Raw genomic sequence first — 23,494 nt, forward strand, 5'->3', positions numbered from 1 at the left:
AAGGGAAAGGCTCCTGGGCTGGAGCATTCCGGTGCATCGGCTGGGAGGGAGCAGATGTCTCAGAGAGGCCCCAAAATGCCGGGTCAAGGGGAACTCGCCAACCAGTGCTCACCTCCCACCAGTAAGCGCTGAAGCACCCAAGACATGGAACTTCAGCACACGTTACGCCAGATGTACAAAGCCGACATGATTTATGCACAGCACCCTGATTTCAAAACAGCCTGATGGCAAAATCCCTGTTATATTAAACACGCACAAGATGCCTGATTTCAGCTTTTGCTTTGCAAAGACTTCCCGCTCTGACACTCTCCTAATTTAGTGTTGTTACCCCAGGACACAGTTATGTTTGCTATTACTACTATTAGCTGCATATCCTTGCTTTCCTCACATTGCATGAGCCATCAACATTTAATTTAAAACAATTCACAAAAGTAAAGCAAATAAAAACATCAGTGCTTTTTTTGTTTGTTTGTAACACTGAATCTTGCTAGAAAATACCAACCCGAAACCACTAAGCAGCATCTTCCAGAGAATTACTGGGAGCTTTGAATACAATACTGTCTTGCATTATCAGTAAGCAGACGTTCTGAAATAATAACCTAACAAACCACCTTTCTAGTTTCCAGCTGCAGATCGCACAAGAGAAAAAGACCAAGGCAAGTTGATAAAGCACATATGCATACTTACATGGGTGTGCTCTCTTCTGCGTGGTGACCTGGAGGCCGAACAACAGCAAATCCATTCTACACACAAAATATAAGAAAATGGAGAAGTGAGACAAAAAAGGTTTACTGCATAAAGATGGATGCAGAAGTAGCAGCCAGAAGTGTTAATTCTGCTTAGAAACAATATAGTTGTTCTCAACGGTTTTCTCGCAAGATCATAGCAATGGATGATGCTCTCCCTCATATTTTGGAGGGGGGAAGAAGTCGACATGAATTTTATGGAAACTGGCTGATACAGCATAGGTCAGTGAAACAGCAAACGGGCTGGCCCAGCTGAACGCAACAGCAAGACCCTCAGATAACACTGGAATAGCGATTTCAGTTGCTGCTCTGGTTTCTTTCTTCCTATTAATCGGTGCATAAGAACATTCACCAGGAGCCTGTTGTTCACTTGCTGATATCCTCAAAGATTTTTATGACTAAAGCCAGATGGTGCCATTAAAATGGAGCTAACTGGACCTCCTGCATAACACAGCCCTGAGACGAGTCCTGTACAGACCCTATATCAAAGCCAAGTGTTATTTTCATACCAACCTTCAGTTCTCCTGTGGCCACTTTGAAAACGAGCTCAATGACACAGCCCACGGCCAGCCGAGCAGCACCAGACGAGTGAACTTCATTCCAAATTGTGTCACTGTCGACCTAATGGAGACACACAGGAGTCATGAGGACAACGAGGAAACAGAGACCCACGTTTTGTAAATAAGGTCTTCATATGTATTAAATGTATATTTATGCATTACATTTAAATGCATTAATTCTAAATGCATTAAATTGTAGAACTGATCTTTGCAGTACTGGGGGTGGGACGGCTCGGACCCCACTGATGACTGTAACATCACTGCTATCAAGTGTCCATCCAACCAAACGATGCTCAGGAGATGACCACCTGCAATAGATCTGCAATGCTAAAGGTTCAGGTGCCGTAACAGAGGAGCGAATTCAGCACCTCAAGCACTGTAAGTTTGCGAGTGTCTCCTACTAATTCTCCTACCAACACCATGGTATCAGTATTGCTGTTTCAATTGCTGAAGGGAACTGATCCCAGATGAAATCAAAAAAGGTTTATGAAATAATTCAATGATTCTATAAAAGAAAAAAAAAACAACAACCAAACAACAACAAAAATCCCCAAACCAAACACAAAAGCCAACACAATAAAGAAGATGTTTAATAATGGATGTTTAAAAGACGCCAGCCCAGGACTGTCAGGATAAGGTTATGCTGACAGCAGCTTCCCTGGGGAACTGCAAGATCAACCCTGTCTCATCAAAGCTAACAACAGACCTTCAACTTCTAGCTGCTAACTACAGACATTTCCTTCAGTGCTAAATATTTGACAGGACCAACATCCTCTATATTTCCTTTCCGAAATTTTACAAATAGACCAAAAAGCAAGGCAGACATCCCCATATCATTATTACACAAGACCTAATCACGTCCTAATTTAAACAAAAAGTGAGAAGCGTTGGCTTTTACCACATTCTCCCCAACAACCATACAGAGACAGGATTCGCTTGCAGACACGTGATGAAATGCCTGTTCATTTTTTTTACTGCCATTCAGCTGGCGACTCTGCAGAGAGCAGAGGGGAAGGACGGCTCCCGGGGGCTGTGTCCAGCCCAAAGCTCTGGATCTCCTCCGCTTCACCCCCGGCTGTCTTGCAGGCAGCGATGAAAGCCAAGCTTGTTTGCTTCTTCAGTCACAGCCTTTGCAGAAGCCAGACTACTGGGACTTGTCTCATGTCAGGACAGCTCAGCTGCCCAGGAACATCGTAGGATAAATGTAACTTTTCTCCATGTGAAGGATCACTGGCTATTTTTCACATTTTACTCTGTGTGGAGCTTATTTATGGAAACAATGGCAAAGCAGAAGGAAAGAAAGAGATTATTTGTTTGGTCTGGCATCCAGTCCGCTCACTGAGATGTGGGGAGATGCAAGTCACCCCATGTGAGATTGATCCAGCTCCTTCACGGCTGTGCTAAAACCAGTGGAAACCATCCCAGGCCTGTTATCAGGGATGACTTCTGGCAGCATCTGCCCGGAGGATGCTTTTGAAGTCACAGTAAGCTAAGACAGCATGTGGAGAATACCAAAAAGCCATCTCCGTGCAGTAATGTTGCCAATACACGAACTGTCTCAGACTCTGCAGAAGGCCACTGCATCGCCGGAAATGCCCTACAGTGACTATTTGTGGTACGAGAGCTCCCCCATGCCCCTGTAAGTTTGGGCTGTAACATGGGAACAGAAGTATGATGGGGTCTGAGTGATGCATGATACCTCTGGGTGTCATGGATCAGTACTGAACACGTACAAGAGACAGAACTGATCTGATTACGTCCTTCCAAAAGTCCTTAGCAAGGCGGGAAGAAGAGCAAGTTGCTTCTCCTACCCACCGACCAGCGCGTCAGTGCTCTGTGAGGGCTTGTCTTTGGGCTCCTCATCAGCAGCCCTGTAAAAACGTTATAGGATGGTCAAGCTGCTTTGCAATCAGGACGACACTGCTATATTCACCCAGAGGATCCAGCAGTACCTGTGGGTGTGAGACACTCATGGTTTAAGCAACAGAGAACATTTACTTGCCTTTTGCTAAGAGCTGACCACCTCAGCGCCCTCGGTCTCACTGCTCAAGGCAGACACAGCTGCACCCTGCACTCTGGGCTGAGCGTATCTAACCCATCTTTGAGCATATCTAAGTGGGTAACACCAGAGGAATGGAAATTAAAAAGAATAATTCACATGTCCAAAGCATGGCTTTAGCTAAGGGACCATCAGACCCTCAGATCTCCTCAGACGACTGTTGGTGCCAGCCTTCCCCATAACGCATGCAGAAGCCACCAGTGCCTGAGCCAAGCACTGCCATGTTTGGGCCCTTGGATGTCTCCAGAAACTGGGCTCATGTTGGCAGCATTTCAAGAAGAATGAGGATGGCTAGACAGAGTGCTTTCAAAGAGCTATTCTTTCTGCAGAAAAAAAATAAGTAACTCGAAAAGATTACGCCACCCGTGATTTGAAAGCCAATCTCAAGGACTCAGCGATGCCCCTACACTCAGCACCCCAGCAGGAGAACGACTGGATCCAGAGATGTCCGCTGCCTCATCCCGCGTGCAAACATCTCCAAGATAAGGATTTAACACCCAGCCACCTTCCCTGGAACGGATGTCTGGAGTCCACCGGGCCCTACTCCAAGGCAGCACTTCATCATCTGTGTGACTGTAAGTGTTTGAACAGTCCCACTGAAGCCATCAGTGCTCTGCAGCAGGGGGGCGCAGACTCTGCCATGGTGGAAAATGTTATTAATGTGGCCCTGGGCTGGACTGCTCTCCAGCTCTGAAGCTGCTGCTGTTTGGTGCACGGGCTGCTGTTGACCCTTCTATCATTCCTGAATTCTGAACTTCATTACATGGAGACGCTATTTGGCTTTCCCTGCCTGTGAGCTCTTTGATGTAGCTGCCATCGCAGGAGTTGTTACTGGGACAGTACATCAAGCCTCACCATCTGGAAGGACTTACGGAGAGAGGAAGCATATTTCTTGCCTTTTGTTGATCCAGCAGCGTATATTTCTCTTTTTTCTCTCGAGCTGGAGGATACAACTGTGTCAAAGATACCGAGCCTTCCACATTTGCTGCTGTTGGATGAGGAGGGGTTGTCCTGTTCAGCACACGTGTCTGCTTGAAAATAATATTAATGCCTTGCTCATTCCAATAAAGAAGCTGCCGTTTCTGCCAGGTGAGCCCATAAGAGAGGGTTCCTTTAGAGGTGGGGAGAGGGACTTGAGCGCCTGGAACCCGTTGAAGGCTCTTAAACTTCACAGTATGTACTGTTATTAGAAAATGACGAGGGAATGCAGAAGGCTCAACAGCTTGACGCAGGCTCTCATCTATGAGTGATGTCTAAGATGTTTCAGAGTGAAAGCTGAAAGAGTTTTTCCTTCCTTATAAGCTTGAAGTCTTTATTAATACACACAATGAGGTTCCTACTCATTCTGTATCCGACGCTACATACTAACACACAGCTATTTAAAAATGAAATTAGGAAGGTCTAATAAAACGTTTCATTATTTTAATCTTTTCTTTAGCAGAAGAGCTATGCAGAAAAGAAATTAAACACAGGGACGGGCAGAGACAAGGTGCACAGCAGCTCCGGCTCTGCAAAGCTCTTCCCTCATCGTACTTGGGCAACAGCAGCACACACCGTCTGTGCTGCCAGCCAGTTGTCTTTACCTAACCATGTCTCCCACTGCTTTAAAGCACTGATTAAACAACCGTGCTCACATTCTGTTCTTCTGAGACTTGCTAATTAGCTTCTTCTAATTTACATTCCACAGATGTCCTTTTCGCTGCCTCTGCTCTGCAATAACATACTTTGCTTGCACAGGTAAAGATTTTTATACACTCTAATCAAGACCTTACCACTGAAAATGGAATTTCATATTCTAGAAGGGGTCAAAAATATTAAGAACATTTTTAAAAATCCCTAGATCTTCAGATATTTTTAGAATGTGCACAGAAAAAGAAAACACTGCACACGAAAGAAAACAAAGTTATTAGCTATAAGAAGATCAAGTCTTTGACTTTTGAAGAATTCAGATGCAAGTATGCTGGAACTATTTTGCAGGTTTTCAAAGCTCAAACTCCTGTCTCCAAAATCTTCTTCTAATTATCCTGGATTATGTAGTGTTCTGGTGCATGTAAGCCATACATTAAGAAGAGTGTGCACTGCTCAGAAGTGAGCGTAACGTCCTAAGTAAAAAGATCTCATGCTGCACTTGCAGATGCTGCTGAAGTTCAGCAGGAATAAATTACTGTTGTTTAAATCAGAGCTCACATCTGTTGAGATAAGTGCTTCTGTGCTTTCTTCCTTTCCTGCGACGATCAGACGTCTTCACTCCTTAACTTCGTCTCGCTTTCTGGTAAGAAGAACTCATGGCTGCCCAAGCTCCAGAATTCACCCTTCTCCTTGATGTTTAACAGCACTTCATGGGCTTCTCCCCCATAAATTGTTCCACATAGCCTTTCAGACCCATCTGTTCTTTTAATCTACATAACATCCCTTACGGAAGAGAATTGCATTTAATTGCTTGCAGAAAAAGGACTTGGTTTCAAGCTTTCCAACCCATAATTTCATCTGACACACTCAGCTCCTGAATTATAAGGAACAGCAATCATGCAGCTTTCACCTGCTCCAGGCCAGACCTCTCCTGCCCACAGGCATTATTTTGCATCAAACACTGAATTTCATGTGCTACTTTATTATTTAGTTTCTTGTTAACCTGACACAATCCGTGTTTCTTTGCAGGCAGCTTTTGCTTTGATGGTCCCAAATAAATTTAACACCATCAGCACAGGATGCCCACTTATGACCCATCTCCTCCACTGCAACATTTCAGTGAATACACAGATTTCTGCAGAATTATAATTCTGACCACTGTTTCCTATGTTCTAACTAGAAATAAATCCAAGAGAGGACCAGTCCCACCTTATTCTACCAGTTTTTAAAAACTTTGTTCTTTTTTTCTCCATGGCATCATGTTTGCCCCCTGGAAAGGGGGTAGTCAAGATGACATCCTACAGGTGCTCTGATCGCCACGTGCACCCGATGCTCCTTCATCATCAGGAAAAAATTCACCAGTATGAAGTGACCACAGCCCACACAAACTTCTTAGGGCACCAGGGCTGCCTCTCCACAGCCTTCTCAACTTGTAAGAAAAAGATAAAACAGCGACTGATTACTGCTCAGCGATGAGTAATGTTCTGCCAACCTGGCAATCTCAAACAAGGGAGAGTCTAAATAAAACTCTATCACCCAAACCAGCTCTGTGGCCACCCTGCAGCCTGCAAAGCAACAGCAGAACAAGCTCTCTTGGTAGAACACTAGGAAATAGTTTCATTATGCCATAACATGCGCTCAGTCTCCCAGCAGTATTCACATGCTGAAACTCAGAATTACATTACACCTCCTCTCACGCTAAAATTCCTCAGAACTGATGTTTTACCCTAGTGTCTGATTTTCTTAAATAACTTTTTTCTGATTTCCTCAGGAAAAAAAAAAATACATGCATCTCAAAAATGTCTTGTCATCCTCTTCGGTGCAGAAAATAATTTGGTTTTCATCTGCTACTGAAAGGCGCACTTGGTGGCCCCAGCTGAGATCCCACTACAGGGCTTCAGCCAACAGTTTCCCATAGCAAATCGAATCAAGAGCAAGTCGTCCCTCAGAACTGGCACGCTAACAAAGACTACGGTTTTCCTTTTATTTCTTCAATAAACACACCACGCTGCTAAAAGCAGCTTTCTTGACAAAACTCACACTTGGAACAACAGCAGAAAGCGGGGTTGGAAGGACCTCGTGAGATCACCGTACGTCTCTCCCACCCCAAAGGAGATGCTTTAAACCCGTCCAGAGCACGTATGAGTGCAAAGCAATTAATATGCTATAATCAGTCTTTCTGTACCATGGGCTCATTTTCCCTACAAATAAATGGCTGGGGTGTACATATTAATTAGAAAGGCATCCCCAAAGCCGTCAAGATCGTGTTTTCCTGCATCAGCCACAAAAGCAGCTGATGTATACAAATAGTCAGCACTATATCCTGAGGTAACTGGGAAAGAAAAACCAAGCAAAACAACAAAAATCAATTTTTACGAAAAATCTGATTATCACATAGTTGATTACTAGTAAATTACTGGTTTTAAAAAGCTTTTCCTAGAAAATATGAAAATATCTGTTGGGATTGCTAAAACACTGTACAAGAGTCAGCAAATGTTTTATTTAATATTTAAGGGTCTGCTGAGACATCCTACCAGTAAGTTAACTGCAAACACTGTCTTTATTACGAGCGTATCAATAATACCAGCGCTGTGTTGTTTCCTGCCTTGATTTAGGATTTAATGCAAGACTTCTGGGAGCACGCTATGCTCCAGCACTGTCTCTACTTGTTACCATTCAGTCTTCATTTGCAAATGATAATTTTTGCTTTGAATGGCATGTCTGACTGCAGGGCAGAGTAAATCCAAACCTTTTAAACTCCAGCCAAAAATTTGCCATGAATTAGGAGACTGCAGCATATTTGCAATACAAAACAAAATATCTCTACAAGTGCTCAGCAGTGGCGGTATGAATAAACGCCGATTATTCTTTTTTTTCTTTCTTTTTTTTTCTTTACGGGATAATTTTCAAAGCAGCGATTTTGCAAAGACTCAGGAAGAAAACAATTTTGTTTCATTTCCATAACAGAATCCAGACCCCTAAATTCAACCTCACGAGCTACAATTATGCATAAGAACTACCACTGTGAATTTTCAAACACAATGCCTTTTATTGTCTCTTCTCATTCTTTTCCCTTCCTGTTCTCCGAGATTTTCTGTACTGTCACCCTCCACAGAAACTTTAGGACAGAAAGTCCGACTTGAAAGCAAAACTTTCAAGTTTTCAGGCTTCAAAGGAAAAGAACAGCGCAAACCTTCAACATAAGGTATTTGAATGGTATTAGTGTTTTCTTTTTCAGCCTTACGGGAGTAAACAACAACAAAGAGTCTTTATTATAGGGAATCCTGACAGATGAAAACTAATGCTCAGTGTTTCCATGATGGTCGGAGCATTATTTTAGTCACCTCCTTCAGAATCTACACAATTGTCCCAGAGCTCAAAAAAGGAAAGATGTCAAATACTGAAGACTTAAATTTCCTTGCGCTGCCTAACCTGGGAAACTCTTCATTTGAGGACAACCACGTAGCCCAGAAACAAATACGGCAACATATTATTTACAGAAACTTCCCAAATATTGTCCCTTCAATATCACTATTTTATTAATATGTTTTCCACCTGCAACAAGAGGCAGGCAGCTACGAAGTAGAAATACTGAAGATGAAACACCTACACAGCATGATAAGCACATCTTGCTTTCTACATAGAAAGCATTTTTGGACTCAAGGGTTGCTTTCAAACACAGTAACCTCTAAGCCATTAAATATCACTGCCTGGGAAATGAGGTTTCTCCTCCTAAAAGCCAGAGACGAAACATGCCTATGAATGTCACACACACTTTGGCTCTCCAAAATAGTTTAAAAATCTTCACGCTGCTTTTGAAGAAAGGCATGTGAGGCTGTCGCTGCAACCCCGCACCCCAGGCAGACCCTGTTTATGGGTAACATCTGGTTGTGATTACCCACTTGGTGGAATGCGAAGCAACAATTTTTGTTAGCAATGGGACTGGGAGAACAAACAGGACATTATTTACACATTAAAGAGAGTACTCACCCCGACACCACCGCAAGGAAGCCTGACAAACATCGACGTTAGAGAACCTGTAGGAAAAAAAGAAACACGGACCCTGTAAGTCAAAAAGTCAAAGTGCACTGGATTTTGGTCCCATTTTATGGCAATGCCGTAATCTTTCCAAACACAGTAACAGACTGGGGTTTTCTTGCAATTTATAGAAAACACGCAGCCAACCCTGTTCCCTTATGATAGATACATACATAATGTGCACACTTGGGCTTGTTCAAAAGCCTTTCAAATCTAAAAACCCTCTGTCAATCACTTATTTTTGTGCAAGATTTGTGTGCTGTCCTACATTTCAAGCAGTCGTGCTGACTATAAATGACTGAGATGCTACCAATGACTACTCAGTGTATGCATTTTAATCCCTCTTAATCGAAGGAGGACAGGAAATCATAAAAACACCCTAATTATCAGTCATCTGCACAGTTACTAGAAGACTTTGGAGCACATGAGCTTCATAAAAGTGGGAGACAAAAAATAAACCGGTGGCGAGCAAACAGAGCATGTGTTTTGACTGAAAGAGGAAACTCAACATTCTAAGAATTCGAGAAAAATAAAGAAAACCATCTGTAGGGTTAATTGTGCATCTGTAAGAACTGTAACATCACCTTCTGGGCTTGCAGGTGAGCAAATTAATTTGTTTGAGACCTATTTAAAGTCAATGAAAACTAATGGTGAGAGAAACTGAACTGAGGTTTTTTTTTTTCTCTCCATCAAACCAGGTTCTTCTTCTGGTCATGTCTACACTGAAAGAATAAATTCCCTTCAATGCTAACTACCAGCTTTGTAGAGGGTGAAGTAGGTAGGATGGCAGATGGACGTTAGCAAGGACCACGCTGGTGTCAAACGCATCGCAGACACATACGTTACCCCTCAGACTGAAAGCGGAGTTAATGCATCTGTATTATTAATCTGAGTGCACAGCCGGATTCACTCTTTGATTAGATCCACATGAAAGTTCTTAGATCATCCTGCCTCGGACCTCCTGTCACATCTTTCACTGCTAATCCACCCATTATTTTGATATTTATCTTCTTGACAACAATTTATGATTGCTCTGCACAAATTAAAAGCAGCCTTATTTGCCTAAGTTTAAGCTTGTTCAACAGGTTCCAAAGCTTTACACTGTCAAACAAGAGATAGATTCATACTTTTCATGCTCAGACTTCCAAAGGCTTTAGCAACACTTCCAGGGGTAGAGTTGTATAACCTGCCTTGAAGGCCACCACCTTCAAACCTGCCTGATAAAACAAGGCAAAGCAAATCTTTGTCATGCTCAGGGTCCTCTAGGGAAAATAACTTCAACATCAGTGGTGGGATTCCTTCGCAAGTCTCTTCTATGTGTGTAAAAAAAAGGCACTCCTTGAGAAAGGAGTAAGACTTGGAAGTGAAGAGCTACAGGACAACTACAGTAAAAGTCATCAGCAGAGCCACAATGTTGCCCGCTTACAATTCTGAAAAACCTGAACTATTTACCCCCTTCCTTCTTTCTCTTAAAGAACTGCCAGATGAAGGGACATCCCCTTTATCATTTGCAGAAGCTTAAAAAGAATGATGCCGTGTTTTCATCCCCCAGGTTTACAAGTTCTTCCTTTTAGGTTGAGGTTTCTCGTGCTTTTTCTTCCTCATAGACATATCAAAGGCAAAGAGTTTACACAGAGTCAGCCATGGGAGTCGTACACATGTCAAGACACTCGGGTCTAACAAACTCACATTTGCATATGTAAGCCTCACACAAAGCTTTGGTCTCAGACTTCAAACTTGCCCTTTAACATATTTAGAAGAACCCCACAAAGTTGTTTTGTAAATTTAAAAGCCTTTTAAACTCTTAACAGGAGAGGATGGTTGAAGAAGGGGCTGCTTACGGGCTTGTTCACCTCTACACACAAATGCGCACTCTGAGGTTCTTCAGGGAGGTTTTCCCAATACATCAGTGGCTGTTGCTTGTGCTCAGGCCCAGCACTGTGAAGCCATCAAGCTACGAAACTGGTTTTATGCCAGCATGGCCCTTCCTGCCCTGCTCCCAAGCGAGAATGTTTTCCTGGGTGCTGTGCAGTAATTCTGGGCTCACTCCTCCTGTCATCTTGGCTCGCTGTGCTGGTGCGATGACTGGCAGCCAGGCTGAGCAGTGAAGCTGTTTGCTCCTTCTCCAAGCTGGGTGCTCAGCACGAGTGTCAGTGCCATCTCTGGCCCATGCACAGCTCCACAGGCAATGGGAAGACAACCAGGCCATGGGAAGAGGCAGCACATTGCTGTCTGGGCAAAGACATTCATACAGGCTGTCAGCAAGTCCCACTGCTAGAAGCTCAAGGCTAAAATGATGCCAACTGAGTTTAGGAAACAAGGTTTAAGCTCAGCCAAGAGCTACCAGAAAGCCCTTCCTACTGGAGGTCCTGAGGGCCTGACCTTCTGCCTATGGTTGCAGCTCTTTAACAACTTGGTTTTCTTTGCAAATTACAAACAAATAGGCAACATTTTGTACTGGAATACCCTCAGGTATTAGAATTATTTCTCTTCATTATAGGAATAAAGTTGATCTCTACACACATTTTAAAATGAGTGATTAAAGACATGAGGGACACACAACAAAAATACCAGCAGTACTCAGAGAAGATCAAGAGTTTCTCCTTCCTCAGGCTCTCTAAACAAACCATCAGGAATGGTTCAGCAAAACGTGGGTATCCCCAGGTCTAATACTAACCAAATAAACTGTTTGTATCTCCAAATGTATCTGTGGAACTATAGATACAGATTGTACCAAGAGTCAAAGAGGGAGAGGAAACATATCTCAAGAGGATTTGACATTTGAATGAGCAGGAAACACTTGGTGTTATCACGGTTCACACTAAAAAGGTATCTTTGCAAGGGGTAACCCCGAAAGGAGAGGGGTTAGGGTAATCCACTTAGCCCCTCCATGTAGATGACAACCCCGCGCGCTCTAGGCTGGTGAAGCCAACGGGTCAGATACTGGAGCAACGCCTGGGTCCCACCACAGCAGACAGTCAGGACTTCACTCCTTCAGTGCTACGGTTCAAGAATTTGCAGAGAAATCTGTCAGTGTGAAGGTGGTGAAACTGCAAATGAGAAGCCTTCTCAGATTTAGCCATTTCTTTGGCCTGGTGGATACGCCTTACGCAAGGCGAGAGTTTTATGCTACCAAGGATTTGGCATCATAAATTCTTTAAACTTTACATACTAATTGCGCTATCATTCAGCCAGAGATGTCTACTTTTCGTTTCTCTGGGTTTTAAAGAGGTGGTAAGTTAGCTATAAATACAGTGCTAATTGCATGTTTAAACAACTGGCTAATAACTTTCCTCTTTGGGGATCTAATGTACATACTGAATGTGTTGCAAAATCTTTCCAGCTCTTTTGCTGCAACTACTACATCATACAGGCCATCAAGTTAATCCTCTTTTTATATCACCCAAAGTCAAAGCTAATCCCAAAACAAACTTTCTCAGCCTCCAGGTTCCAGAACTGTCTGTTTCCTGATCCCCACATGAGAACTTCCCAAACTGCCCCTCCAACCTATCACCTACTGTTGCAAAAAAGCACAACGTAAAGGGAGATGATGATATCTCCATGACTGTAAGGTGCTAAAACCAATGTGGTTTGGCTGCTATGGAGGGCTGGTCTAGATTCTACATTTTTCTCTAGATTTTTTGCAGGGAAAATGTCTATGTTTTAAGGAAGATGCTGCCCTGTTTCAGGAAGATCCAGACTCCAGTGAAATGGATAAACAATCTCACTCCAAATTAAACAAATGTAAGACTATCTAAGAGGCCCCTGCATCTCTCTTGGAGATTGTCCACACAAAACTGACAGTTACTTGTTGATGTCTAGGCAGCTGGTTGGTGCGTAGATCCAGGTCTTCAGTAGCGTGTTCCAGTTCCTACCCAGCAATGGATAAGTTTCTAACATGCAGAGCAGAGTGTCCAAGGAGAAAATGTCTAAATTACCTTTTCTCCTCAGAGAAACCTCCTTTTAGGTTTTTAAGACAAAGAAAGGATGTTTTAGCTATCTAGGGTTTAGGAATCTACTTTAAGAAAGGGAGATGTGCCTTGTACCGCTCTCAAGCAGACACTGAACAGAGGTGAGAAGAATTTTCTCAGGAACTGCCCAAAGCTGAGGATGGAGGGAGCCCCATATGTCCCACCAATCATACTGCTACTGCTCACTGACTGAGGACAGTAGCAGGAGTGCTGGAGGTCAAAAAGGGGACCCCCCTGCCCCAGGGAATGATACCTAGAAGTTTCTTGCTGTCCAGTTTCTGTCTGTTCAGAGGGTTTGTGCCGTACAGCAGCGTATGGGCTTCTGAGTGAACTGTCTGCAGCTCTTCTAGAGTTGCTTTTCTTCCGCGAATGCACTGAAAGAGGAAAGAAAAGGGATGATGAAATCACTGATTAACTGCTTACCTCTCAATAAACAACTTTTATTTTTCCTTAGAAAATCATAAAGACATTGAGCAAAACACCAGAATGGGTTCTTAGGTGGAAAAATTAACTGCAAGACAGATTTTTGTTTAAACCCTTACTCAAAATACAAGCTTGACATGTAAAATCATTTTCAGATTATGTTTGTTTTAAAAATACCACAGAGCATTTGCTAAATTACACAGGTGTTGCTCAACTACTGAATACTCAGGATTTCAGTTATGAGCCATTAAAAAGTGATTCTCTGGTGAGAATGCGCCCCTCCAAACTGGCCTCCAACATCACCACCACAATTATTAAGCTAACCTAAAAATTTCTCCAAACACACTGCTTTCCAAACTCAACCTTTGAGCAATTAAGAGTCAGTTGCAAACTTTCTGCTGTAAAACTCATCTTGGAAATCCCACTAGATTCAATCTGTTGCAAATTGTTTTCTTATATGATGATGCAGGTTGAGCTGGAAGTACTGTAGCAAATATGCACGTCCCTGTTTTTGTTGGCAGCTGAAACCCAGAAGGGCAGAAGCCCACACCAAAGTCAAAACCCAAGCTTTGCTGAAGATCATGGCAAAAACATTACTGATGTCTGCAGGACCCAGCTTCACATTTTCCAAACCGGAAATCTTTTCCCCTCTTTTGTCAGAGGGGTCCAGCATACCTCTAGGGTTTATCTTTTGTTGCCATCACCCATTTGTGATGGAAAGTATGTTTGTAAGAGCAAAGCATTAGTTGGAGATGCTAAATCTTGGGCATCCAAGGACCATACTGTGCATTCTCACACAGGAGGGAGCTCTCCCCAGCAAGCAGGCAGTGCTGGGGGGATATCAGGTGTACCAGAGAAGGCAACCAATTCCTGGCAGCAGGAAAAACACCTCACCTTTTTAACTGAGAGCTTGTGACTGCACCCGAAATGTTGGCAGAGAAAATACACAGTGAGTTGAGAAAGTGCTGAGGTTGGGGTTAAGTTGAGAGGTGGCCATGAAAGAGGGGAAGGAGTTATTTAGAAATGAGGATTGCTTTGCTTCAGAAATATGCGCATGCGCCCCTCCAAAACAAACAAACAAAGCAGCATTTTACATAGCTTAGAATTACTTCATGACTTTTTGTTATGATTTGGACTAAAACACTTCAAAAGGAATTGTCATTTTGGGGGGTTGTTTCCTACCGAAGGAATGACAGGACTATTTCTCTCTGCTATAGTAATACTAAAATATAAATAGTTAACAGTCAGATGTTGGAAGGCTCTGAAAGCGTCTTGGAGAGGCCCCAGGGTCACCTGAGACACAAGCCTCAGCAACAACTATCCTGCTGCAAAGCTCATGTAGGATTTCATGCACCTCCTGCACAGCCTCCACCTTGGCTTCGTTCAAGCCAGTTACATTTTTAAGACTTCCACCTTCCTGGAGACGCAGAGTTTCTAATGAGAAGAACAACAACAAAAAAATGGATAGCTTAAAGGAAAAACAGGGATTGGGGAAAAAGAAATCACACTCCTAAAAAGAACAGAGTTTCAAATGGAAAAGTTGTTCTGAAGAGAAGGTCAAGCTGTGCCTCTTGCTCCTGAGAGCTGCTGCTGCTGCTCAGAGAGCACGGCCGAGCGCTGCGGACTTTGCAGGAGAGGTGCTAGAGACAAGATGCTCCACAGGCATCAGCACCTCCAGCCCAGCAGCGCCAGTTTTCGCACCACGCTGCAGTCTCGGTTGCAGCCTGGGACCCCCGTATCTGAAACAACACGGTCTGCGGAACAAACGTGAGGGATTTTCTTCGTCTTTTTTGCTCTTAAACCTTCGGCATAAGTCTCCATCATGTGTTGCAAAGAGCACAGGAAATCACTTCGTAAAAGCATTTGAGGCGTAAGGCAGCAGAAATCAAAGCAGAAATTGAATCGTGCACTCTGTCTCTCTTAATTTTGGCATTTCTGCTCTCCAGTTCCTCTTTCATTTTCTTCATGCTCCGCTCCACCACCTAGCATTTCCTGAGGTTAATGATGAGGCAAAAATACAGCATCCCATTAAAGAGGCAATAATCACAAAAATGCTAGACCCAGAAGGGATGGAAATATCTGGCAAATCCCCCTTGAACTTTTATCCTGTCTTCCTTTTTTGTTCATGGTAAGCTTGCCTCAGTCCCCTCTTACAGACTTTTACAGCTTCCCTCTAGCCCATATGCCAGCTCTTTTCATTTGAACAAGATGTACTGACCCATTTTCAGCTGCTACGTTTAGGGGACGTACAGAAATAGCATTTTGTATTTCTTGGCATTACGGGGAGACACCAGGAGAACGACAGCTCGTCGCAGTAACATGCCAGCCCCTCCATGGAGGAGAACAGCTTCAGCTCCCTGGGATGGGGAAAGGCTGCTCCTATTTTAAAGTAGGTGGCCCCGCCAAGACATCCAAACTCTGAGATCTTTAGGAGGGTACCAACACCACGCTCCCCTCCACACGATACCCATAACCAAATGGACACTATGAGTGGATCCATAACTTCCTTCTGTGCTGCAAGTAAAACACATTACGAGAAAAAGCTACTACTTAGTGAAACATATATCACAAATACCACAGCAAGCATGGCCTGGTTAGAAAGAATTATGCTTGAGATGCTTTTGCACCTCCCTCATCTCCCAGCTCATGCACCACAGGCTTTGTTCTCGGCTCTAACACAGACATCAAGAAAACTAATTTAATCCCCCAAAAATAAAGCTGGAGAACAAAACATACTCCTCACTCCTGCTTCTAGACACATCATGACTTGTACCTCAGTCTGCAGCTCAGCCTTCCATCCACACTCCTCATTTGAACAGTTCTTCACTTTCTAAGAGTTCTTAAGTCATGATACTCTTATCTCTGAGGCTCCATGTTGCCTATTGAGTTTGCTCACTCCATATTACACCCTCCTCTTGTCTAAACTGGCTTTTCAGCTCAGGGGGTGGCTTCTTAACCCCAATGAACTAGTTGGCTCTTTACCCCGTTTCCTTCATGCCTCTTTCTGCACAAGGCCTGACCTTCGCAACACCACCATCTCTGCCCTCCTCCTGCTCTATACGTGCCCTTCTGCGGTCTTCATCCATTTCCTTAGAGCCAGCTTTTCCTTTGCATTTTGAACAACAAAAAAACCCCACCTGTGAGCCTCATATTTTATTCACCCTTTCACACCATGATGTTTCAACAGAAGAAGGTACAAATTTTCAGAAACCGCAAGACAGATCTTATAATAGAATCATAGAATGTCCTCAGTTGGAAGGGACCCACAAGGATCATCGAGTCCAACTCCCGTCCCTGAACATCACAACCCCACAGGTCACCATGTGTCTGAGGGTGTTGTCCAGTCTCTTCTCGAACACTGTCAGGCTTGGGGCTGTGACACCTCCTTGGGGAGCCTGTTCCAGTGTCCAGCACCCTCTGGGTGAAGAACCTTTTCCTAATGTCCAACCTGAACCTCCCCAGAACATCTTCCTGCCATTCTGGGTTCTGTCACTGGTTGCTAAAGAGAAGAGTTCGGTGTCTGTCCCTCCTTCTCCCCTTATGAGGAAGCTGTAACCACAATGAGGTCTCCTCTCAGTCTCCTCCAAGCTGAACAAACCAAGTGACTTTAGCCGCTCCTCATATGGCTTCCACTCCAAACCCTTCACCAGCTTCGTAGCCTCTTCTGGACATTCTCTAGCAGCTTAATATCTTTTTTATCCTGTGGTGCCTAATCTTGTCCCAACTGCTGCCTCAAAAAAGCCACAACAAGCCATGAAAATAGCCATAAGGCTTCTCTCCAGAGATCAACTTCCCAGGTACCACCCCCAGCAGCTCCTGCATGCCCTCGGTGTTTTGCGATGGGAAAACTCGGGCTCTCTGGAGGCTTCGCTGCCTGGATCCATCCTGCACTCCTGCCCGATGCTGTGCCAGGAAAGCCACGGACACAGCTCTGCTTCTACAGACCTGGGTCTGGTTTTTACACAACACGGGATTGCTGCCAAGATGTGCCTGGAGACTGACCCTGGTGGAGGAACTCATTCTTCCTCACCCTGGTTGAGCAGCCCAGGGATTCGATTCCCTCTGAAAACACAGCAAAACCTATTGATTTCCTCATGCTCTTGATGAAGGCTGGGAGGAAAACTCTATACCGTGATTGTGAGTATTCGTTTTGGGGACAGAGTCTTTTATTGAGATTGCCTCAATTAGTATAATTGTTGCTTTTAAATTCTGAATGTACACCAGAGTAATTGCTGTGTTTCATAAAGCTAACTTAATTAAACAAGCAATATTCTAAACTGCAGCTGTCATTAAGTCTGGACAACTGCTTTCTCTCCAAAGGGTCATCTCTAAACTTGTGTGACTATCAGACACCTATCACACCACAAATCTGGTGCACATTTTCCCCTCAGCTGGATGTAAAACGGCTTCTGGACAACTTTAGCATGTACATATCTGTTTCACTGCTGAAAAATGAGAGGTGTGTGTGGGGGGAAGCAATGTGGCTTTCTTCTGTTCTAAATATATTTTTGCCCCTTCTGGATCACTTCTGTTGCCTCTGAGAGAAATGGTAGGAACTCAGCACTTGGCAGGTTGTCTGGGAGCCTCTGGGCCGCCTGATGAAAAGTTTTCACTTAGTCCATTTCTGAAATTTCAAAGCAAATATTTGTTTGCATGCACGATAAAAATATTTATCTGTGAGCCCTTTTTTGTCCTGGGCCATGTGTGCAACAGAAACACCAGAAGAAAATTTTCAAGAGACAGACAGTGAGAATTGTTTGAGCTTGCATGAGAAAGCAGAGCTGGGATTTATTTTCAGCGTGCAGTCGTGGGGGGAATGAGAGCTGTTAAACTCCTCCTGGAAGAGGACAGGGATCCAGCGGAGCTTCATCTGATCCCACACAGCGCGGATGGGATTATTTACTACACAGGGCGCCGTGTTTTTAATCTGTGTCGAGCAACTACTTGCAACCAGCAGAATCAAACTATACCCACACCCGGACCACAGCAAAGGGCTGTTAAGAAAGGAAGGGGAAGCGTGAGGATAAGGCAATGTCAAAGTTCAAACTGTCCTTTTACAAATATAAGTTGTACAAAATGGATTAAACTACATAATCACAAACAATTTTCACATTGGGCCCTTGGGCTTACTTAACTGGCTCATAACGTCTGAGGCACAGGACAACAACCCCGCAACAGTGAAGATAAAAATAAACGTGCACAAATATGTCTGTCAGCAAGACCAGCTAATGAAAAAATATAGAATAAAACCAGAGCTCAGCAAAAAACTAAGTGTACAGCCTGGCAAATTTCTGAGTGCTAGAATCCAGGTGTTGCTGCTGACTCACTGCAGACTTACTATTAATTCTGAAAATATTCACCTCTTTTTGAGTGCCTGTACGGCTGCTACGCAGATGGAGCACATAAAATCCATTAAAAAATGGCAGATACCTAGCAGGCTGCAGTGGTAGTGTCACCATCCTCATGTAAAGAGCTCCGTTAAAGTTCACGCATCACACACATACACACTACTCTGGGTGGGGATAGAGGATTGGCATGGAGCTCTGGCATAAGCAACAGGGATTTGAAAAAGTAATATAATTATTAAAAGTAACAATAATTATTAGGCCAGACTTCAGAATACGTTTTAAATTGATCATATGATGGAGTATGTGTCACAGAATGAAGCCGCCTTTGTGTTAAGTCTACAGCATTCCTTTCCTTGCGGGAAGGAGACAAGTCCATCATCCAAGGCAATGCCAACAGCTCATGCCCAAGCGAGCAGCAGAGATCATTCCTGTCTATGAAGCTGTCCCCTTGCCATGCAAGTATGCCTGATGTTGAGATAATCTTCACTGAAGGAAAACCCTACGTGGTCCTTCTCCCCTCTGCCTGCTGATAGACAGGTCCCACTGAGGAGCTTCAGAAAGACTCTGAAGGGAAGTGGCCAAAGGGCTTTGCAGTGTGGAAAAGAATTACAGCAGTCAAGGACAGCAGAAAACAAATGAGTGGCTCCAGAAAAACAAAACAAAACAATCAAGAACAGAAGAGTGAAGGGTGGAGGTAGGAAGCAGATGGAGAAACAGGGAAAGGTTATGCCCATCAAGTCCATGAGGAAAGTTAATGTGAAGAAGGAAACTGCCCAGGTCTGGGCAGGAGTAGGAGATGGTGGGGGTAAAGGAAAGCTAAGTAGAGAGAAAAGCAAGTGCAATTAGAGCTGCTGAAACGGCAGCTCAAATCTTGAAGAAAGCCATAAATAAGAAAACACTGAAATTAAGGCAGAAAGCTAACACTGTGTATTTACAATTTCCTGAGAAAGGAAGAGTCAAGGTTGAATGTCACCAATGGTCAGATGGGAAAAGAGGTGAACATCAAGAGCAGCTCCGATTGCAAGAGTAACTGAAAAAAACAACTGAAGGAAAATAACAGGGGATCACACAGTGAAGAACTTCACACAAATCTAGGAAGCAAGGCAATTAGCCCTGCATCATTTAACTCCTGCTTCTAAGCAGAGGAGCTAGACAGCAGTGGGTGGTGGTTTTTTTTTTTGTTGGTTTGTGTTTTTTGTTGTTGTTTGGCTGTTTTTTTGTATTTTTTTTTTCCCAAATAGTAATCCCCAAATTAAATTAAATGGGCCTCTGTACACAGAAACAGGTTCGAAATTCTTTCTTGCTTTCTTTGGGGAGAAATAAGTGTAGGATGGGGAACTCTGGCCAACGGCAATGCTGCCACCACGTGGATGTCTCTTCTGGTTGCTCAGAAAATACTTCTAGGTGCTGACATAGTTTAAACACATGGTGTGATTCAGTTCCTTCAGATATTCAAAGAACTGATGAACACATGCTACCATTAATTTATTATCAGTGCTATAAGTTATGAATAATAATTATTAATCACCATTATTAAGCATTAGTCTTTTTTTTTCAGTATCTAAGCTTTTTTCTTAGTTTGCCTTGCTCTTCAACATGTAGGTCCAATGCAATTAATTTAACCTCTTGTGATGGAGTAGTGCTTAGTTACATCCTCCTACTCCCGTTCCTTTCACAGTATCTTCACTATAGGTTGACCGCTACTTAGCGAAGAGTATTTAAAAAGTTATTAAACCACAGAAATACAAACTTATTGCTCCACAGCTTCTGTTGTTATGACTGGAGTGATAACAAATAAGAGTTACTTTACATGTTGTTCTTATCTTTGACTGCTTTGAAATCCAATGTGTGGTGTGGACTTCCAGTTTACAACTGAAAATTACAGAAGCAGCTTCACTCCAACATTGGGCAAGAGCATTCTCCAGCGCTTCACGAAATTCCAAATGGACCTCACAATACAGTGAAATCAGATTGCTAGAAAAGTCCTCCTGACAGATGCACACTCACAAGCATAAGCAGTCATCTAGGAATGGATTAAATTTAGGCCACATATGGCAAAACACTGACAACAGCTGGAGCTATAAAAAAATCTCAAGCCAGAATGCAGTATAAAGTTTGCACATCCAGGTAGCAATCAACAGCCCGAGCTGCAGGTTTGGTACACCTGTGATTGTCCAGGCACAAAATCAGCCCCCGCCCCAAAATGCTCATAATCCAGCCGTTGAATCAGTCAGACAAATCCAAATTCCCTCTTTCTCCCAGGCCCACCACCTCATCTCCCCCTTCGCTGGTATTTTTATTACCTCACACTTGCCACGGAGACCCGTCTCCTGGAGCCGGGACCAGATGCTCTGGATCCTCCCTGCGTGCTCTGGGTGGCTGTTTGTGTTTCCACAGGTACACTGGTGTTTTAGCATCAAGGTGTCATATACAAGGCCTGCAGCAGAGGTTACAAAATTGCTCTCAGTTAAAAAAAAAAAAAGTAAAATTTGCCAACTATATGGAAAAAACAACCTTTTTTTTTTTTATATTTTTTTTACTATACTACTTCATATTCAACTGCACACTTCCAGACAAATCCTGTGTGTCTTACAAGGAGCTCAAGAGTTCTATGAAATGAAAATTCAAGATGCTGCTTTAAGACGGCACCAAACCTGCAACAATCCCTTCCTCTGGAAATCCTCAATGGATATGGAAAAGAAATTAGCCACCAAGGTCTCTGCAAGCTGAAGCTGTGAGAGTGACAGAAGGAGGTGACAACTGAAAGCATCAGGACGAGACCAGAGGCGCCAGCAGAGGAACAAGATCTAGGAGGGGACTGACTTGCAACTTCTCAGCTGGGTACTTTTATAATTGCCGCTAAAATGACTCTAGGGGCTTGGGATTAAAAACCAGAAGGAATAAGTTGTTAGCAGGCACTATGTTTCATAAAATAGTTTGCGCTGAAGTCTTTTGCATCAACGTTATTTGACAACATGCTAATTAAGGCTATTAGCACACACTTGGGCATAATTATTCAGCACGATATGTAGGTATTTAGCAGTGTTGTTTCATTTGATCGTGGGAGTCAGGCAGCTAAATCCCCTTGCATTAGGAAGTATTTATGGCATGACAACAGCATAGGAGACTTTGATTCATGCTCCAGAGTTGCCTGGGTACGTTTTTGGAAGGGGAGTTAGGATTTCATAGCCAATGTTCCACTGGAAGAAAACAGCAGGTCCTCCACAGCTATGCAGTCCTGGGGACAAAAGACTTTTTTTCACTTAAACAAGAGAGATATACTCAAATGTTTAAATCCACTGTTCCCTTCAGCCAGAAGGTCCAGAAAACACAACAAAAGGGGCTGGATACCTGCCCCTCCACCCCAAGGAATAAGTTTTCTTGCAAGAAATATATGTCTGAAAGCACAGTATAAAGTTGTATATAAAAAGTCTGATGAGAATCCAAAGCCTCTGAATTATCAGTGAAGGCACAAGCTATTCCCAGATCCCAACGTTAAGGGTCTGTACTCCAACCAATATCTCTCCTCCGAAATCCCACACGAGCACACCTATACTGCGGTGGGCGGCGTGAACGCAGCTCGAGGAACTTCCACGTTGCCACTTCAAATACCAATAAACAGCACAATTTGCAACTGCATGGAGTTCAAAGGGGCTTGTAAGAAACCAGACTCTGAGAACATACACGGACACGTAGCCTGGAGCTGAGCGCTGCATGTACCCAAGCTTGGCTCCAGCTGCACTCACACCTTTTGACTGAGTGTAGGCATGTTCCATCACCGAAAAATTTGGCTTTCCCCTCTGAGGCAAATCCCAGCACTGACACTTGCAGGTATTCAGCCTTAGGGGAGGTATCTGGCAGTTCCTCGCTTTGCTGTAGGTGAGTGCAAAGGAAAAAGAAACAAACACACAACCAACAACAAAACCCAAACCACATTCAGTTCTAGGAAGAGAACAGAGCACTGATTAATTGACTGCTTTTGGGTTAGCCAAAGTTCAGTTAAATAAGATTGTGCTGCAAAGCTTTGTAGAGGTCTCCCATGTTTGATTCACAGCATCTGAGTTCATTAGCTGCTGGGCACAGGCAAGGACGGTAAATGCCACCTGCAAAGATGCTGCAGCCCAGTGGTAAAGCTGGCTGTCAATGAGAACTCCCCAGTCTGAGTTCACTTAAACCAGTGCAAGGTCTGTGGTAACCTCGCCGCAGGTCCATTTATTTTTGAAGGAAATGCATCTTCAGGGGACATTATTCATTTTGACGATGTGTTTGTTACACAAAAGAATCCCATATAGATGTCCTCCTAGACCATACGTGACTGCACTTGATTTGGCTAAACCATTAATTTTAAAAAAAAAGGAAAGCAGTTCTGCCTTCTCGGACATCCAGACATGACTACGGGGTCTAAAACTTGGCTTCATAGATTTATAGCCAAAAGGTGCATGAGTATCTCTTCAACGTACATATTTGCACATCAACAGCTAGCCTTGAATTCAAACAAAAAGAAGTACAAGCAGCAAGTCATTCATCAGATCGCTGTCCAGGTCAGCAGGAGAGTGCATCAGAGAATTCACTAATGGAAATAGGAGAAGTAAAATCTAGTATAGGAAAGCTATGAACGAGAAGCTGCACCTCATTTACAAAGGACACTCCAACCTGGAGATAAATCTGAGGCTAGTTCAGGCCACACCTTTGTAATGTTGTGGAAAAAAAACAAAATCAA

At 43.5% G+C, this 23,494-nt stretch overlaps 1 protein-coding gene across 25 annotated transcripts in view; it reads right to left on the reverse strand.

Moving 5' to 3' along the window:
- HDAC4 (histone deacetylase 4) overlaps window positions 1–23,494 on the reverse strand; it is a 228,949-nt gene that overhangs the window by 22,711 nt on the left and 182,744 nt on the right. For all 25 annotated transcript variants that reach the window (XM_065069250.1, XM_065069252.1, XM_065069248.1 and 22 more), the window contains 5 exons: window positions 21,078–21,211; window positions 13,257–13,377; window positions 8,985–9,031; window positions 1,260–1,367; window positions 688–743 (listed from right to left, as the gene is read on the reverse strand). In XM_065069250.1, the coding sequence (XP_064925322.1) occupies window positions 688–743; window positions 1,260–1,367; window positions 8,985–9,031; window positions 13,257–13,377; window positions 21,078–21,211 (466 nt within the window). The remainder of the gene's footprint in view (window positions 1–687; window positions 744–1,259; window positions 1,368–8,984; window positions 9,032–13,256; window positions 13,378–21,077; window positions 21,212–23,494) is intronic.

This window comes from Columba livia, chromosome 7 (genome assembly GCF_036013475.1).
Source record: "Columba livia isolate bColLiv1 breed racing homer chromosome 7, bColLiv1.pat.W.v2, whole genome shotgun sequence".
In the NCBI taxonomy this organism is placed as follows: domain Eukaryota; kingdom Metazoa; phylum Chordata; class Aves; order Columbiformes; family Columbidae; genus Columba; species Columba livia.